Source organism: Lithobates pipiens, unplaced genomic scaffold (assembly GCF_037356315.1).
Source record: "Lithobates pipiens isolate NorthernLeopardFrog02 unplaced genomic scaffold, aLitPip1_a1.2 Scaffold_1, whole genome shotgun sequence".
In the NCBI taxonomy this organism is placed as follows: domain Eukaryota; kingdom Metazoa; phylum Chordata; class Amphibia; order Anura; family Ranidae; genus Lithobates; species Lithobates pipiens.
Window position 1 is genome coordinate 43,757,450 of NW_027507685.1, and position 19,516 is coordinate 43,776,965.

The following is a 19,516-nucleotide window of genomic DNA, read 5'->3' on the forward strand; positions in this document are numbered from 1 at the left end:
TTTCTGCCCTAATACTTACCTGAGCCCCATCACAATCCAGCGATGTACACAAGAGCAGCGGCTTTCCGGGGTCTTTGTCTCCTCATTGGCTGAGACAGCAGCAGGAGCTGCTTGCTATAGGGGCATTTGGCAGGAGGGAGGGGCCAGGAGGAACAGAGGGGCACCCAAGAAGAGAAGGATCGGGGCTTCTCTGTGCATGTAAGTATATAAGTTTGTTATTTTCAAAGAAACAAAACTCACCCTTTAAAATCCCTTTAATGTATTCAAAGGATATTGTTGATTCATTACAACATTTAGCAATTCTGGCTGTCAGAATCATGTAAATGATCAATTTTCATTTATATTTAGATGTGTCTATATCAAGTTTTTTTAACAGGGCTATTTCAGGGGTCCTGGAGGCATTAACCTCTCTTATCATGCATATTGGGGTGAAGTTTTTGGATCTAAAACCTTGTGAGTTTGGGGCATTGCCACCATATATGGAACATAGTTCCTGGTTGCGAGGCCTGTGGATATATATTGGCTACTCTGACCTAGACTCCACTAGGACGGTATTAAGAGGTACTTTTCCCATTGGGTCATATAACAAAGTTTGCATTTTGAGATCATGAGGATCCCATACAGGATAAATATTCAACCTTTTACATGCCTGATAGGCTTGCAGGAATACTCAAAAGTTGTGAGAGTAATGCCGCGTACACACGATTGGACTTTCCGGCAACAAAACCGTGGATTTTTGTTTGAAGGTTGTTGGCTCAAACTTGTCTTGCATACACACAGTCACACAAATGTTGGCCAACAATTTTGAATGTGAGAACGCGGTGACATAAAAAACGTACGACGAGCCAATAAAAAGGAAGTTCAATTGGTTACTTAATCATGACCAATTCTCTCGTGTGCCTTTGCTGCGGGAGCTCCAGGAGAATAATCCTGACTATTTTAGGAACTATCTCCAGATTACGGACCCCGTCTATCACCGTCTGTTGGCTTTGCTGTCCCCCTATATTACCAAGCAGGACACCTGCATGCGGCAAGCCATCACTCCCGAGCAAAGGCTCGTTGCCACCTTGCAGTATTTGGTAATGGGGAGAAGTCTCCAGAATATCAAGTTCACGACTGGGATCCCCCCCCCCAGGCTCTGGGAATCATTCCAGAGACCTGTTCTGCCATCATTCAGGCCCTGCAGAAGGACTATATTAAGGTAAGTTTTATCCTTTAACATCACATTCTATGTATTTAATGTTTGCTAATGTATTATATTTATTTCATCATTCCCTAATTACCATGATTGTAATATGCTGTGAATGTCCTCTTTGTCCTAATGTGTGCTGTAAGCTTTTAATGCTCCTTTTTTTGTCCATCAAGCATTTGCCTTTGCTAACCTCCCCAGCATGCTATTCTGGGCCCATACACGCCTAGCCTAGTGACTTAATGTATTTTGTCAGCTCCATTGTAGTGCTTACCCTAAACACCCCCTAAAATGTGTCCAAACGTTATTGTCCTTAAATTCAGGCAGAGTACAAGAGTTTTTTGGGGCCCAAGCTCATTTGCAACCCCCCCCCCCCCCAACTGCTAAGTCAACCGATACCAATATTCTATCTGCTGACTTTGCCAAACCCATACACACTATACCTACCTCTTTTGTGTTCAGATTTATGGATGAATTCACCAAAGCATGTATTGCAAGGGCCTGCCTGAATACTTTCAAATGGTACTGTTTAAAGTTTTGTTCTCCTATTATCTTGATAGGTTATTGCAGAATGTAAAAATGTGCTTCAATTTGGACAGTGTGTATTCATATTTTTGGATTATGACACTTCTTACCTGTGCAGTGGGCTGCCAATAGTGTAAGGAGGGGCTGGCCAAAGTAACACACATTATTTATGCATTCAGCTCTCAATGAAGTTGAGAGGGTTACCTGTCCAATACATCTACCCCCCCCCCCACCCTAAAATTTTTGCAATGGGCCATCAGAGGGGGTGAGGAATCTTATAAGTTGACCTTATACTTTTGTCTTTAAATACTAATTTCAATAAATGTTATACTTATGTTGGCCAAGAATGTTTGTGTCTAATCTGCTTGCAATGTTATGTGCAAAAGTACTAATTTGTTTCTTGTTTGACTCCAGTTTCCTTCCAACCCACAGGAATGGCAGACTGTGGCCTCCCAATTCGCCCGGCAATTGGACTTTCCCAACTGCGGTGGTGCGACAGATGAAAAGCACGTCCAGATTGTCCCACCCCCCTACTCGGGGTCATACTACTACAACTACAAGGGGTACAGTAGTATAGTGATGTTGGCGGTGGTGTCAGCGTTTTAAGAGTTCCTCTATGTGAACGTGGGGAAGAATGGCCATATGTCAGATGGTGGAGTCATCGCACAGACCGATTTTTACAGGCGTTTCCAGAATGGCAGTTTGGGCTTGCCACCTCCAGCAGATAATGTGGCGGGCTTCCAGTTTGTTTTTGTGACAGATCAGGCATTTGTGCTGGGGAACCATCTGATAAAACCGTTCCCCATGAGGACCCTCACCCCAGAGCGAAGAGTTTTTAACTACCGGCTGGTCAGAGCCAAAAGAGTGGTCGAGAATGCCTTCGGCATAATGGCCAGCCAGTTCCGGCTATTCCAAATGGCCATAAACATGGCCGAATACAAACTGAACCACATAATGTTAAGCTGCTGCATTCTACATAATTTTCTGCGTTAAGAATGCAGCCAAATATCTGGCCTCAGTTACGACAATGCTTGAAACTGGCTTTCTCCCCCCAAAGTGCCCATGAAGTACGGCAAAGCTATGTGGAGTTCTTCGTGGGTAGGGGGCAATTGATATGTCAGAGTGTCTTTAAGCTCTTTCAAATAAATGTGTTGTGAAAAACTAAACTCAAATTTCATTTGATTTACTGCTTGTGTTTCTTATCTGTCTCCTAGGTTCTCCAATGGCCTTTTATTTTTGGCCATTTCCTTCAATAGTGCAAACATAACTTATTTGAAACATGAGGTGACAATCTCTTCTTTAGCTAACTGTTATGTTGTGCTGTGGTTCTGCTACACACACAATGTTTTTGTTGTTAATGTATGTAATACATTAATGATAAAAATAATCATTCTTTTCAACTCCATGAATTAATTGCTTGGAGTCCCTAAAATGGCCTGGGGCAAATTTTAGAGCACAGAGGGGGTTATTTACTGAAGGCAAATCCACTTTGCACTACAATTGCACTGCAAGTGCACTTGAAAGTACACAAGTGCACTTGTAGTGGAAAGTGGATTTGCCTTGTAAATAACCCCCGCTGTCACTGTAACTACACCAACTTAATAAAAAAAAACTTGTATTGAGCATTGAAAGAAGCCACACATTGTTGAGTATAAAACATTTTACTCCAAGCACATTCACATGTGCGTTTATAAAAGGTTTTTTTTTAACAAACCAACATCTATTGTGTATAACATGTATGTTTGACAGTATATAGCCTTTTTTGTGGCTAAACAGGCATCTTTAAAACCATAACATACACATCCCCAACTCAGGAACTTACAAAGTTCAACTTTGATAAAGTGAAGGCCATATGAGACATTAGTATGTCAAAACTGTGTTGATTTTGCCTTCATCAGATGGGGTGATCTCCATCAGATGGGGTGATCTGTAAAAGCCAAATTGTCAGGGCTGGCTTAGCCCTTCCTTCTCTGGGCTGGCTACTCAGCTGTTGGCTAATTGCCAGGTCTCATCTCTCTCCACAGTTGCCAGCTGTTCCTGATCATGCTCGTCTGACCTGCCTACTTAAAGCCTTCCAGCTCACTTCACCTCTGCCTTCACCTTGGTCACATCACAAGAAACCATCTCCTGCAGTTCTGTTTTAAGACTGGCTTGTTGACATCCCTTCTGGCTCCTTATCCTGCTTGCTGTTGCTCTACTTGGATCCCTGACTTCTGGCCTGGTTGACTACCCGATCTGGTTATTGAACTCTGGCCTGGCTGACTACCCTATCCGGTTACTGGACTCTGGCTATGCTTTGATTATGCTTTTTCTATTTACCTTTTTATTTATTAATAAACAAGTGTGATTTAATTGTACTTCTGTCTCAATCTGATTCATGGTTTCTGACACAAATTTTTAAGATGCATACAAACTGGGACTCAAAATGTGGATTTCCCTCATGATCCCATGCCTAAAATGTGTGCGTTTTCCCTACATCTATTTTTCTAAAGCCACAAAACACACAGTGTGTCAACATGTGCTATCTGTCATCATGGGATATCAATGTACGTGTTTTGTGGGTTCAACCCCTTCTTCAAAACTAAAGTAGGTAAGAGGAAGGGGTTGCACCCCCAAAACACATCCATTGAACCCCCATAATGGGAGCTAGCACATGTTGTCAAACTGGGCGTTATTTCAGAAAGGACAATCCACTTTGCCCTACAAGTACACCTGCATTGCACTTGTAGTGCAAAAGGTTTTTTCTTTTTTGAAATAAGCCACAGTATGTCAACATGTCCTAGCTCCCATCATGGGGGATCAATGGATGTGTTTTGGGGGGGGGGGGGGGGGCAACCCCTTCCTCTCACCTACTTTATTTTTGAGGAAGGGGCTACACTCACAAAACGCATATATTGATATCCCATGATGGCAGATGGCACATGTTGACGCACTGTGTGCATCTTCAAATTTTAGCTTTGCAATTAAAATTTTTTAACCTACAACAATAAGGATAACATTTTCTTTTTTTGTGTTTAGATTTTGCATAAAACATCAATGATGTTGCTCAGTCTTTTTTGAACATCATTGATGTTTTGCTTTAGCTTTTCTAAATCCCAATTTCACACCGTGATCTCACTGATGAGAACTTGAGCACTTGCACCGTAAAGAAGAAGAGAATGTGCTGCATTGAGAGATTTCATCATTTGCCACGTGACTAATGTGATATCTTCATTACGAATGCTAGTTTTACAAGACAGAGTGCTTCCGGCTCGTACTAGATTCCGAGCATGCGTGAACTTTTGTGCGCGGATCTGACTTTCCAACAACAGTTTTGTTGAAAGAAAATTTGAGAACCTGCTAGCAAACGTTTGTTGGTGGAAAGTCCAACAGCAAATGTTAGATGGAGCATATACACGGTTGGACATTCAGCCAACAAGCTCACGTCCAACATTTCCCTTTGCAAAATCCGACCGTGTGTACGTAGCATTACACTTAATTTTTTTCACTTTGGCCTCTATGAAAGATATGATTTGATGGTAGAGAAAAATTTCAGTGATGGGCTTATGCAAGCTATTCTGAAAATAATCAAGAGAATAGGGTTTGGTGCAGTGTAGGCAGTCTCCTGTCCTAATAGGAGCAAGAGGTGTATGAAGAAAATGTAGACCTTTGGTATATGTAAATCTGTCCTAGACCGCAAATGTGTAGGAGTGAGATGGGGGCAAAATAGGAGGTTGCAACATGCTAGGGAGCCATACCAATGATTGAAGAGGAACTCAATGCCTCCAAATCTACCCATGTGTGGTGTATATTTGCCAGATCTGATTGGAACCAGAGGAGCTATTCGCGTAGCTCATAAGTAGGTTGAAAGCTTAGGAACACCCAATCCTCCATGAGTCTTGGGTGTGTATCAAGTAGATTTGTTCAGTCTGGGTATTTTATTAAGCCAAATTTAATTTTAGATTTTAGTAATGTAAGAACTCTGCTAGGACTTGCCAAAGGCAACCTTCTAAAATATTATAAGATTCGGGGGAGGAGGGTCCTTTTCAGAGTGTATCCTTGCTAACCATGATAAAGACATAGTCAAAAATTTTTGGAAATCGGTAATTAGTTATCTGAAAAGGGGGAGGGGGTTGTTTTCTTTATAAAGAGAGTCCATTATTGGTATGAGATAAACTTCTAAATATGGTAGTGATTTAGAGATCCACTGGAAGTCAAAATTAGCTTTGATCAAGGAGCTAAGGGACACGGGCAGATTGATAGCCATAGCAAGAGATTTATTCTATTTACTGTCAAACCTCTTGAAACTCTTGAAAAATCTTGCAACACTGTAAGGGAAAGAAGTGTGGTGTGAGGAAACAAAACTAACAGGACATCATCTGCGAATAAGGCACACTTGTGCTCTTGAGTTCCACAGAGAATCCCTTTGATATCAGGATCAACACAAATGGTTAACTCTTTTTATATTTTTCTAGTATGTTTGAGACAACATTTCCACCCTTTTCACTTGTTCTGTTGCACGTTACAGTTGAAGTTTTTTCTCAACCACTTTCGGAGCAGAAAAACTTTGTTCACCAATAGTTAATCTGTTCGTTTTCTTTAAATTTGGAATCTCACTACATTTGCATTATTGGGCTTCTAGTATAGTGTCTTGAAGTAGAACTATAGGCAAAAACCTTTGTTTTTTTCATTTTGGACAAGTAAGGGAGAGTTATAACCCCTGTCAGTTTTTTTTGCCATCTATGTCCCATTGGTTAGATTTACATTCACTTCCTCTGCCATAGTCAAAACAAGAAGTGAGAGGAACTCCCTACAAATTAACTGAATCCCTTGGGGCCCTCCAGGTCACCAGAACTAGTTTTCCCATTGGAGGTGTTCGCCTCTATTACTTTTCTGAGGACAACCCAAATATTGGGATTTTCTTTCACTTTCTCTTTCAATGATGATGTTAAACAGGACAAATATAGATGGTGAATGTCCCTAATTGGGGCATAGACCGCACTAAATACTTAACAGGTAGTCTAATCCCTCTGCACTCTACTCCAAAACTGAAAAATAGTTTAGCCTTTAGTTACATTTTAAGTTCTTTTGTTTAAACTTCTAATATTGTGTGCCAATACAAACACACATACTCACCTCCTATGCTGCAGATTGGTATGATGGTTCAGCTGGCCCTTGTCAGCTCTGAAACTGAGAACTTAGTGTTCATATGATCGCTCATCTCTCTGGCTGCTCAGAATGGAGAGCAATGACTGTCAGTCACTGCTCTCCCCTCTACACATCCAGCATGCCCTGGAGCACCTGGGGGGGCCCCTTCGCAGTTGGATCCACCATGTGTTGAAAGGCAGAGACAGATTCAGTAAGGCAGCAGGGCGGATTCAGACAACAAGCTCTGTCAGCTTATAGCTGGCAATAGCCCTCTATAGTCTGATTTTGGGTCACAGGAGAACAAACATAAGGGTACTCCTGTGACCCACAAGAGAAGTATGGCCAAAAAAAGGTTTGGCTATACTTCTCTTGTAACTACAGTGCAATATCAGCAATACGGCTGTACTGTTCACCAGATTTGTATTGATCTCAAAACTGGCTGAACAGGGTTCCAAATTGTTTGTCAGGTGCAATACCAAACTTTTTGTATGCACTTCGGTTATGTTTAGATGTTTGCCAGGAGTTTAACTTTGACCCCTGGGACACAGAATTGTCATTGACACTTTTCTCAATATGCTTGCCATTTGTAAACATCAGGATATGGTACAATGATTTACCAATTTCCTTAACAATCTGTAATTGTAATGATTTCTTCTGTGTACTTTTTATGCACTCTTTCCATATCTGTTGTATTTACAAATATAACAGATGTGTGTTTGCCGATGCATCTATGGTGCTGTACAAGGAAGGGTTAAATAAATGAAGGTTTCCAAGTTTGCAAAACTAAGATAGATTTTATCTTCCTATTTCCTGTGTCTGTTACAAAACAAAAGTCTCTCTGAAGCCGTAGAGCTGCGGGTACAGAAATACTTGTTTAAACAATGAGGTGCATTCTTTACAGATGCACCTGCAATTATAGAACAAAATTACTACAGTACAAATTTATTAAAAGTGGAAGAAAAAAGTAACACTTGTAGTATTTTTCACCAAGTTTTTTAAACCTTGGTTTTATATGTGCTGTTTTTATAAACCTTTATGATACAGTATGGTTTGCTGATTATCAAATCTTACACATATTCATGCCCCAAAAAAATCTCAGGCATCTGTGGACCTACTGACTAGAAAGGTATTAAAGACTACATTTTTATTCCATGCTGGCAAGTCTTCTGTGTCTCAGATCATTTTCTAATTCTACCTTTTTGCTACCCTGCTATTTTTATACCCATTGCGTCAGAAATCAATATGCCAGGTTCAAGTGATATATGGCTCTTTTATAGAAACCATTCGGATGCTTCTAGTATAAAGAAAAGAGTGACAGAAGAAATATGGTCACTATGTATGATACATATGCTTTTCTGAATTGGTCCCCTAATAGAAGCATGTTTAAATAGTTAAAGCCCTAAAGTGTATTCTCACTATATTTATAGCATACCTAACCCCTGCCTAAACATACAAAGCAGGGAGAGCATGAAAAGTGCTTAAAAAAAATGTAACAGGCAAAATTATGAATATTTTATTTTTAAGTTCTGCTATGTTAATGGTAACAAATATAAAGAATGTACTATCCAAATTTAGCTGCAAAGTGGAAATACACTTTAATATAATATGAACTAAACATGCATCACCTAATTTGTATCTTGCAAATGTATCTTTCTTAAAGTGATTGTAAACGATTGTCTTGTAAAAAACTCATTCCGTTTAAAATAGGTAGATAAAACATTTGTATATGGGCTGACAGAATGAGGCTCTGTCCCTATGGAAATGGGATTAAAATGGACACAAAGTCTGCATATGGGCGGACTGCAGAGCTACAGAGCTTTGAAACTGAGAAAACTGCTTTGGCAGCTTTCTCCAGATTTGCTATTTCCAGGTGGGACTCTGTAGTTTGGAGATCCCTAAGAGTCTTGGGTGGGACGGGAGATCCAACCCTGTGTCTGAGCCTTGTGGATAGCCAGCAGGTTGTGTGCCCAGGTGCACAGCCCATATAACAAGGGACTGGTGAGAGCAGTAAGTGGAGGAAGGTGGAGTGTGAGCAGCTTGCTGCTGTTTAAAGACAGATTTGTGTCGAGAAAGCTGTCTGCCCTGTTTGAGACTACATCTCTGGTGGGGGAGGGGGCGAACTTGTCTGAAGTACCGGGAACGTCGGGGTGGCTACAAGGGCCTGAGAGACCAGAGGAGGGTCTGGGAGGCTGGGAGAGCCGAGGGGGCTAGCGAGCCAAAGGGGACTGAAGGAAGTTCTAATGTCTTGGGGACATTGAGTAATCCCATGGAGCTGGAGAATCCTGTTGAGGCCAGGAGTAGGCCGGTTCTACAAGTCAAGGCAAAGTAAGCCTAGGAGCCAGGTAGATTGGAATTTTCTCATTTGTTGGAGAAGAACCTCCTGTGTGGGAAGTCCTATGTATAAACATTGGATTATAAATATTTTTTTTTCCATTTTTTTTTTTTTATAAGTGATCCGATTCCCTCTATTTTCAGCTGTATAAGAGCTTGGGGGGAGGAGAAGCAACAGAAAACTGATTTTCCCAGTGAATGACTGTGCAGGGGAAGCATGCCAGGACAAGTCTGATCATTGGAGGAGAGCAGACCGAGTTCCCAGCATAATTGGAGAATGGACCACGGTGTGTTGTTCTGCTTTGTGTGATCCGTTTTTAACAGAAAAGCAGAGGGAACACCAGGGATTTCACACAAAAAAGCAATATAAAGCGAACCAGATAGTTTTTCATACAAATACACAGACCCGTATCGGGAATCTGAATCTACATCTGAAACGCTTTCACGACCATACAGGATACATTGTAATTAATGGTGTGATTTATGTGTATTAGGCAATATTCTTATTGTGATTTACTTTTAAGGATTGTGTTTTTCTACTTTAAAAAAGAAGCGTATTGTAGTGCCTATAAAGTCCATGATATTTTTCCAAATTGGTACTACTCAGCTTTGTCCTGGGGGGCTGTACCTGAACCCTGCCAGTAAGAAGTACGGCCAGCTGTAATGTTGCCCTGTGGGCACTGGACTTTGCATCAGGCACTCACCTAGGCCTCAACATGTTGAGTTAGCTGCGAGTGCGCTAAAGGGCCAGGGCTGTGGACCACCTATCCAAGGAGCTCTTTTCCTCTATACCCCTTACTGGGTATGCCTAATAGGAAGGTGAAGACTGTAGGATGCGGCATGTCTCCTAGAACCCTGCCTTTCTACCTGGTGGGTAAGTTGTCAGACCACCAGGGCTGCAGCCCTATCTGGGAGCTTAACGGTGTTGGACTGTCTCCCCTAATGTGTTACCTCCAGATTTGGCAGCTAACGACTTTGTTTGCAGCACAACTACTAAAGTTGTTATCAAGAGAGGACATTTCTGCTATGATGATTGAGTTTATGGGGAAGCTTTCAGCTTTGCTGGCGGCTTCAAACCACAAAAAAAAAAAATGCAAGTAAGCCCCCACATCCTCTCCTCCAGAGTCCATCTCTGATTTTCCTTTAGTTGCATCTGTGTATTCTGATGAGGAAGATGTAAATTGTACCTTTTCCAGTTCTGAGGATACACAGAGAGTTTCTGTGACATTTCCAAAACTTAAGGATACTGTTTCAATCCTTATTGAAGCAGTGTGCACATGCCTTGATTTAGAGCAGCTTGCTGTGCCAAAAGTCACTAGCCAGGGATCTCTAAAAATGCATTGGCCTGCACACTCACTGTTATAGCTGATCTTGTATAGTGACTGGTCTCATCCTGAATGATCTTCGTTCTTACAAGAGTTCCTGCCCATGGCCCTGTGTTATTAGAGCCACAATTCCACCAAGGAAGAGATGCTCCAGGATTTCTATTCAACCTTGTACAGTCTCCAAGGCAAAGTAATCATCTACCCCATTCTGAATCCAAAGATTCTCAACACCTTTTTCGTTCCTCTGTGGACAACAAAATTGCTTACCTACATATCCTCCTCTTCTTCTCAGCACATCAATGCTCACTCATCGCCTTTCACTTTGGTCTGGCAACTGCACCTCAGATTTTACTCAAGCCCCTGTGCTAGCTTTCCTATGTTCTCATGGCATCCCAATAGTGGGTTGCATGGTTGACATTCTTTTGAAGGAACAGTTGACTCTGGCTCTGTCAGTCAATGCCAAACAGACTGTGTAGACTCTACAGAGATTTGCTTGGATCCTAAATCTCTAGAAATCAAAACTAGCACCATCTCATTGCTTGAAGCATTTCAGTCTGATCCTGGAAACAGTTATGTCCTAGTTTTGGCTTCCTCAAGACAAACTCTTGTCTCTAGATCAATTCCACTCCAGACTGTAGCAACTCAACATTCTGGCATTGTAGGACATGAGGGTGCAGTCTCTGCATGGTTCTATATGCCTGAGCAGCAGGACCCGGTTTGTCCTGGCATGGTGAGTCACCCATTCAGTGTTGGAATCAGGAAAATCCTTCCTCTCAGTGGTTTAGAAAGTGCTCAGGATGAATACCAGCAGATGGGGGGGGGGGGGGGGGCTTAAGAGGCTTTTTGGGAGTCCTCTCGTTACAAGGGACGTTGTCGTCAGAGAATACAGGTGTCCTGACCAAAATACTGGAGCTAAAAATTATTTGATTCACCCCCTATCCCTGGACCTCTCATGTGTGAGGTCATCTGACCAGGATGTCGAGCAACACTAGGCAGGGGCTTACCTGAACAATCTTGAAGCAATCAACAGTATGACTCAAAGAAAGGTGGAGCTACTGGCTTGGGTGGAACTTTGTTCCAGCATTGACCGCTGTGTACATCTCAGGTGTGGAAAATAGGCTGACGGACATCCTCAGTCATCACTGTCTGGACTCCGAGTGGTGCCTTCACCCCAAGGTGTTTCAAGACCTCTTTTGCAGGTGGGGAACACCACACATGAATCTCCTAGCCTCCAGGTTCTAGAACAAATTGAGCAGCCTTTGCAGTGGATGCTCTGGCATCTCTGTGGGATCAGTCCAAGTTGATCTAAGACTTTCACCCATTATGGCTTCTTCCTTGCTTGTTCAATCTTGCTTTCAAGATTGAAAGCATCCCCATGATTCCCATGGCAACAAACAGGCCCAGGAGGATGTGGTGCTTGAACTACTTCAGACTCCTGACAATCTCCCTGAGGGCCTTTCCAGATCGTTTAAATCTTCTGTCCCAAGAGACGATTTACAATCCTGCTTTTCAGTTGTTGACTTTGATGGACTGGTAGTTGAAGTCTAAGTCCAGATTTGTCCATCCCTAGCTTTTAAAGGCTAGGACATTGGCTTTCTGCAAAACCATTGCATTTAAACAGCATGTTTTTCCTGGTACAAGGCAAGGAAGTTCAATCCCAGGAAGTTCTCTGTTGCACCTATTCTATCTTTATTTAAAGACATAGGGAAGAAACAAATAGGGGACTGGAAGGTAACCCACCCCCGGGACTTTTAAGACGGTACCCAATGTCACAAACAGCTCACTTCATCTCTACCTTCGCCTTTGTCACATCACAATAAACCATCTCCTGCGGTTCTGTTTAAAGACTGGTTTGCTGACATCCCTTCTGGCTCCTTATCCTGCTTGCTGTTGCTCCACTTGGATCCCTGACTTCTGGCCTGGCTGATTACCCGATCTGGTTATTGAACTCTGGCTATGCTTTGACTATGCTTACTCAAGTTGCCTTTTTATTTAATAAACAAGTGTGATTTAATTGTACTTCTGTCTCGGTCTGATTCATGGTTTCTGACATAATCACAACATACAAGGCCATCCACAACATCGGCCCCCAGCTACATCACCAACTTCATCTGCCCAAATTGTCCCCTCTGCTCCTCCCAGGACCTCCTGCTCTCTGACTCACTTGTTACCTCCTCTCATGCTCACATTCAGGACTTCTTCAGAGCCTCTCCCATCCTCTGGAACTCCCTGCCCAGATTTATCCAATTAGCCCCTTACCTGTCCACCTTTGGGAGATTCCTGAAAACTCACTTATTCAGGAAAGCCTATCCTACTACCACCTAACAACTGTCCCTGGGCCACCCCCATCAAATCATTCCCCGCATCTATTACCTTCTATACCACCACTCCCTCCCTTTTTAGAATGTAAGCTCTACGAGCAGGGCCCTCCTTTCCCTTCTGTATTGAACTGTAGTATAATTGGGCCATCTCCCTTCTACATTGTAAAGTGCTGCGTAAATTATTGGGGCTATGTAAATCATGTATAAAAATAATCATTTTATCAGCTATTGGTCCCCTTTGACAGTCTGATTCTCTGATTATTGTTCCCCAAAGGTCCCTGCAGGGGATAGTTTGCTTTTCATTCCACTACCACCAGGAGGATCTGTCAGTTTATCATTCACGCTTATGACCTCAAGGGCAAGGTTCCCCCTTTTCTGTCAATGCTCACTCCACTAGAACAGTTAGTGCTTTTTTCAACACCAGGCATCTGTTTCCCAAATTTATAAGACTGCTACCTGGTCTTCTGTTCACATGTTCGTTAATACTTACCAGGTGGGCATTCAGGTTTCAGTTTATCCTGCCTTCTGCTGGGTCCGTCGAATCTGTTTACCACCTCTGTAAATCTGTTGGTTTTGTGGGCCTGTTGGCCTTTCATTTTCTTGGTTGCTCACTCCTCAACTGGACAGCTTTTGGCCTTGCCAATGTTCCTGAATACTTCTCCTGTGTCCCATAATGTATCATTCTAATCTACTCCTTTTTTGGAGTACATTACAAGATACAGGTCCCCCTCCCCTCTGTTCATATGATCCACTAAGTGGGAGGGGTTATAGTGGGCTGTCCTTAATGATTTTGTTTGCCAATGCCCAATCTCTTGAAGACAGAAGCATAATCCAGTGTTCCTTAAAGCGGTGTTCCACTTAAAAACAAATAAAAACAAATTAAAAGTCAGCAGGTACAAATACTGCAGCTGCTGACTTTTAATAATTGGACGTTTACCTGTCCCAGGGTCCAGCAATGCGGGGGATCGAAGCCCCACTCATCTCCCCCTCCGCTCGGTGGCACCGGCATTTTAACTGTGGGCATCGGCTGTGGCTTCACAGCAGGGCACCCACTGCACATGCGTGAGCCACACCGCACGCCGTGACTGGCCGCACAATCACCTGTCATGTGTCCCAGTTGATTGACAAGAGGGAGGGGGGGAGAGGCGATCTCCCTTCCTGTGCCGAGGGAAGTGATGTCAGGAGCCCAGGCGCCGAAGGAGGCAGACTACGAGGGACCCCCTAGCAACAGGCATTTAGAGGTGAGTAAAAAATACATTTTTTTCTCCATTTTTTTTTTTTTTAAGCACGTTTTAATATTTTTCTTTTTTTTTTTGTGGTGGAACTCCACTTTATTAGTTCTCCTGTGTCCCATATTGTTCTCCAAAAGGGGGATTTTATAGTAAATCAAAATTTATTTATTTATTTTGATGTATGCAAAAAGGGAAAATCTATTTTATTATATTTATACTTTTCTCAAGTATGTTTTTATTTTTTTACTCTGCTTTTTTGATTCAGGTTCCCGGAAGGATTCTGTTCCACAGGTCTTGCTCCTTGAGGAAGAAAGTCTCATTATTGATGATATGAGGAGCAATGGTCAAACTGCACCAGAAGAAAAGTAAGATGTTGTTGTGCAATGCACTGATCAGGTTTACACCATATGCACACAGTCATCGGTAGATGTGGTCACTTCTGCTTTTGATTAGCTATAGACCACATAGTTAGGTGCTGCAGTGGGAGAGAGGGGTGTCCTTTCTTGCTTTGTGGGCCCTCAGTTGTGTCCTGTTTCTCTAACTGGGTAGAACAACCATGGTAATGTATAATCTACATAAACCCACTTCCTAAAACTGAATACAAAGGAGCTACTAGCTTGAGGTAGCACAGTAGGGCTTCTAACTAGAGGTGTGTCTTATCTCCTGTATTGGGCATTTCAAGTTCTGCCTTGAAATTCTTCTTCTGAATTTGACCTCAACAATGACACCGTACAAAATCCAGAAATCTATTAAAGTAGAGCCTTTAGCATCTGAAATGCATGCATGGAATCCCACTATTGTCCCAGACCTAGAGGTCATTAAAAACTTGCTACATTTATCATAAATTAAGGTAGTTAAAAGACCTGTAAAATGATTAGACTTTATCTCATACTATTTCGCCATTTCAATTCTGTCTTTCATTCTTGCATATTACAGTGAAAGTAGAGACCTGATTGGTTTCCCTGAAAAGCAAGAACACTTTTACTTTAAACACTTTTGATTGAAAAGTTATTTTTTTTCTCTTTCTTCAAATAAACGTTATTAAGCTTTTAATATTTCTAGAGTAACAGCACAGAAGTTCCCTCGTTAGTCTTCAGACATAGCCCTGTTTACCCACAGAGGCCCTTGGATCCTAGGTCCAAGCTGTATTGGGAAATATGCCTTTGTCAAGAATACACCCTGCCCTCCCTGGAGCAATGCCCTTTCCCCTGCTAGTTAACTGTAAACTTCATTGACCAGTTAAAGCTCTGCATTTGCCATCTGATTTACAGGGGGGTGGATTTTGTGTCATAAAAAACGTAATCTGAACTTGGGCAGAAATTGAGGCCCCATGAGCTGGCCTTTCGGTAGCAAGGTGCACAATAGAAAGAAAACACTGATTCCAAGACTGACGCAGGTACTTGCAAGCGCCACAAGATGCCTGAACTTTAACAGTATTATTACCTTAGAATGTCAGGTCAGGTCCTTTAATGAAAGGGGCATGTTCTGATGGAAATATTCTAAAAGTAAATTGGTGTAATTCAAAATGTGTGGGGAGAAAATTGTAAAGGGAAAATCAATTAAGGAACCTGTCTCTCTCCCTTAACAAAAAAACGTTGATTTGATACATTAAAATGGGGAGATATAATTTTCAGAGCTGTGATCACTATTATACAATTCCTGTGGTTACATTTCTAAATGTTTTTCAAATACGACTTACTCAATAATTTTCTTGCCTTTGTTACAGGAGTCTTGTAGACACAGTTTATGCATTGCGAGACGAGGTCAAGGAACTAAAACAGGTAAGAACATCTACAGAAGGTTTTGCTTTGCAGCTAACTCAACAGCCTTTATATTGTAATCTATGTGTTGGGTAACAAAGATACAGAACAATCATGGAGAAGGATTAGTGGGCAGCTTTTTTGTTTCTTTTGTTACATAATTATTTTAAAATGGATTGAAATGGTAGATATGGCATACCTTCTTTTTTTAATAAATCAATGTATGGCTTCACATTTATGTTTAAGGTTCCCTTTGACCAACCTCACCAATAGATTGACAGTTCTGTATCTTTGCTTCCTGAGATGCTATGGTCACCTTCTGTGGTCTTTTATATTGTTCTAGAATTATATATTCTATTTTATACCACAGGAGAACAAAAGAATGAAGCAGAGTTTGGATGAAGAGCAAAAGTCTAGAAAGGAGTTAGAAAAGTTGGTTCGGAAGATTTTAAAGCAAACCAGCGAGACTGCACGTGACGATCATTAGTCTACATTTAATCTTGAAGTTTCAAGACAGGTATCACAGACATATGTCATAAAGACCACATGTACAGGACTTTGGACCTTTGGATCACACATCTGTATCAGAACATTATAACATTTGGTAACGGGGGGGGGGGGGGGGGGGTTGGGTCAAGCACCCTCAGTATTTTTTGATATGGCAAATATGTCTGCCTCTGAGGAATTAAAGCACATATTATAGATCTGTTTTGATAATAGGAAACAATCCATACCTCCCTACCTGTTTTACTGCAGTTTTTAACTGTACATGATATACCATGGATATGACTTCACTGGATTACTAAGTACAAATAGACAAGCTTTGGGAAATGAGTCATGGGAAGTGTATTCAATTTTCTCCAAAAGCAGAAATTATTTTTGGGTAAGTGTTTTAACAGAAATGTTTATAGCTAGAGGTTTTTTAATTCCATAAAGGCCACAAAAATTGGAATTGCAGACAAAATCATTTTTGTTTTAGAATGAGTAAGGAAAGGATATATGGTTTCTCCAGTTCTAAAGCTATCTGTGTCCCCGTTAGGGAGATTTCCCCTACCTTCTGGTTCTGGTGTCCATGCAAGAAGCAAAGGAAAAAATCTCCCCAACTGACAAAGTATAGTGTAAAATATGGTAGATATTCTGACCTTTCCGTGGTCTACAAAAATCTGCATTTAATGCTGTGAAAGTTCAAACTAAATATGAGGACAGCAATAAAAACCCAACAAAGGGTTTTACCCTCCCCACTCTATCCAAAGCTGGCAAAAAAAGTTTTGGCTGAAGTTCTATTACAAATACTTTGCTAAAAGGTTATCATTTCTTCTTTTGAAGAAACTTGTAGTAATTGGTTGCTCTTCCATAAAAACTGTTATGAAAGTTTAGATAAACAGGAATAATTGTATCCTTTTTTAATTTCATGGAGTGAGCATCGTTCCAACATGCCATCATTTCTCTTGGGAATACCACAGGCCATGGGCAAAAAGGCCATTTAATACTGTACCATACATGATAATAAAATAGAAAGTCTTTTATGGTATTATGGTTCCTTGTTTGCCTAAGCCCTTAAAGGAACTAAAAGGCAAGCTGACTTGCATCAAAAAAAAATTATTTGAAGCTATTTTAAGCTGTGAAAAGTATTTTCTACACAGCTGACTTCCTATTCCAGTAATACAAAAAGCACAACAGTCTGCCTATATCAAGCTTGGTAAATATCAAATTGCTTTGCCTATATTGCAAATGTGTATACAATGTCAAATATCTGTCCATCCTAAATTGTACATATAAGTTTGCATATGTTATTTACAATTTTCTGAGCCACCTCTGAATTTAGGTCAACTCTGCCTTGAAGTGTTGGTTATGGAATTCTAGAGGTCAATTACAATTTTGTAAATGAAGACTCTTCTTAACGGTTACTAGTTTGGGCAGGCGGAGCTTATCTATATACTATTTATATGGCTGGTTTGTACTTGTATGCTGCACTCTGATGTATGCAGTTATAAAGAAAACCCAATTTTATTTTAAGTAATAAGTGCAATATTTTCTGCTGTCCTATATAACTTTTCATGTGAATGGTACGTTCCAAGAATACCCCTGTGATATGAAAATAGAGGATGGGTGAGTTTTGCTTCTCAGACATAAACCCAATTCCTTGCAATGTTCTGGCATTTCACATTTGCAGCCTTTGATTGATAGGCTGGACCTACAACAAAGTGACCTTTTAAGTACAGCAGACAGATTTTAATAGAGCTCAGCAAATGTAAGATTCAGGTACATTTTTATTGTAAAGATTTTCATTGTTTTATGGAGCCCCTATTCTTTTATCTTAGTGCAATGTGTTACAGAAAGTCCAATCTGGTCAGCTGCAGCCACATGCAAGCAATCTTTGCAGATGTTTTTACTTTCCCTGTTAATTCAGCACTTAGCAGAAAAGCATGTGCTGCTGTCTACCAGATCAAATTATAAGTATACATTGCCCTTTGTTTACTATGTAATAATTCCTTATGTGCTCTTGGTTGTAGCAAGTTATGATAATTTAGTATTGTAAGGTCTGCCGCTATTTTACAACTACAGAGATCACGACTAGATGTCCAAGGGCCCCAAAGTAACTCTTAGCCAGAAACAATGGGAGGTAGGTAATCTTGAATGCATCTCCAAACACCTGTGTTTTCCTGTGCAGTCAACATCTATATGATGGAAGTGTTAATGGTGTACGCCTTCTGTTTTTTCCTCTCATATACATAGATTGACAGTGGGTGATTCTATCAGTACGCTATATGTACTATTATTGGAGATTCTGCACTGGACAACAATAAAGGCGGTAAAAGACTGAGGCCAGGCTCACACCTATGCAAAATGTAATGTGGGTTTTCCGGCATTCAATTCGCATAGCAGGAGAATGTGACTGGCTCCCTATGGAACCGGTTCACATATCTCCATTGCGGTTGCGGAGCGCACTGCACATCTTTGGCTCCATTTCTGGGCCGAATTCAGGCATAGATTTGGCCCTGATTTGTCCCTGAAACGGAGAACAGGGACACACAGCGCTCCTGCGCTATGCGCAGCCAATTCCAGTGTGAACTGAGCCTGAAACTTAAGCTTGGGCAGAAGCAGTTACATTTCAGAATTTAAAAAAACAGTATTCTGGGCCTCTCTCTAGTTTATACAGATTTCATAACTTATTATTTTTTAAAACTACTTGCCTTAAATGTATTGCGAAATAAATGGAATATCTTTTTTTGCTTTCCTGCGATACTTTGAATGTTTAATTACATTGCTGTAAATATGCTGTTTGTTTCTATAAAAAAAAAAAAAAAAGGAATTTAACACAGTGGTGTTGTCTGCTTAGAGTTTTGCCTTTTAACAGATTCTTCCTGATTTGGCTATTTACCAGAACACTGAGAATTTAAGTCTTTTCTCATGGCTCCTCAGCGCTCTTCCGTTTTTATGGATGCCTTTAATATACCAGGGGCAAACTGCTTATCGGTATGGGACTGCCTTTTAAGCACTGTTTGTGGTATATGTACTATGCTGAGAACCTAGATCTGCCAGTGTAAAATCAGCACAACGCTTAGGGCTTGCAGAGTTTACTGTGGTATCACCCAACTAATGTCTAAATCTGTTTTGTTGTTCTGAGGGAAGTAAGCGAATGTGAGACGGATTGTTGGTGGTATGATAAAAGGCATACCTTTTTAGGACCTTCAGGTGGGAGGGA

At 41.1% G+C, this 19,516-nt stretch overlaps 1 protein-coding gene across 5 annotated transcripts in view; it reads left to right on the forward strand.

Moving 5' to 3' along the window:
- Positions 1-16,429, forward strand: part of ARHGEF6 (Rac/Cdc42 guanine nucleotide exchange factor 6) — a 174,645-nt gene extending 158,216 nt beyond the window's left edge. For 2 of the 5 annotated variants that reach the window (XM_077490417.1, XM_077490419.1), the window contains 3 exons: positions 14,316-14,415; positions 15,777-15,831; positions 16,181-16,429. In XM_077490417.1, coding sequence (XP_077346543.1) covers positions 14,316-14,415; positions 15,777-15,831; positions 16,181-16,297 — 272 coding nt within the window. In that variant the 3' untranslated portion in view covers positions 16,298-16,429. Of the gene's footprint in view, positions 1-2,128; positions 2,278-3,738; positions 4,072-14,315; positions 14,416-15,776; positions 15,832-16,180 lie in introns of those variants that run through there. The other 3 variants (XR_013277464.1, XR_013277465.1, XM_077490420.1) reach the window with 3 other exon arrangements.
- Positions 16,430-19,516: the final 3,087 nt, after the last annotated feature.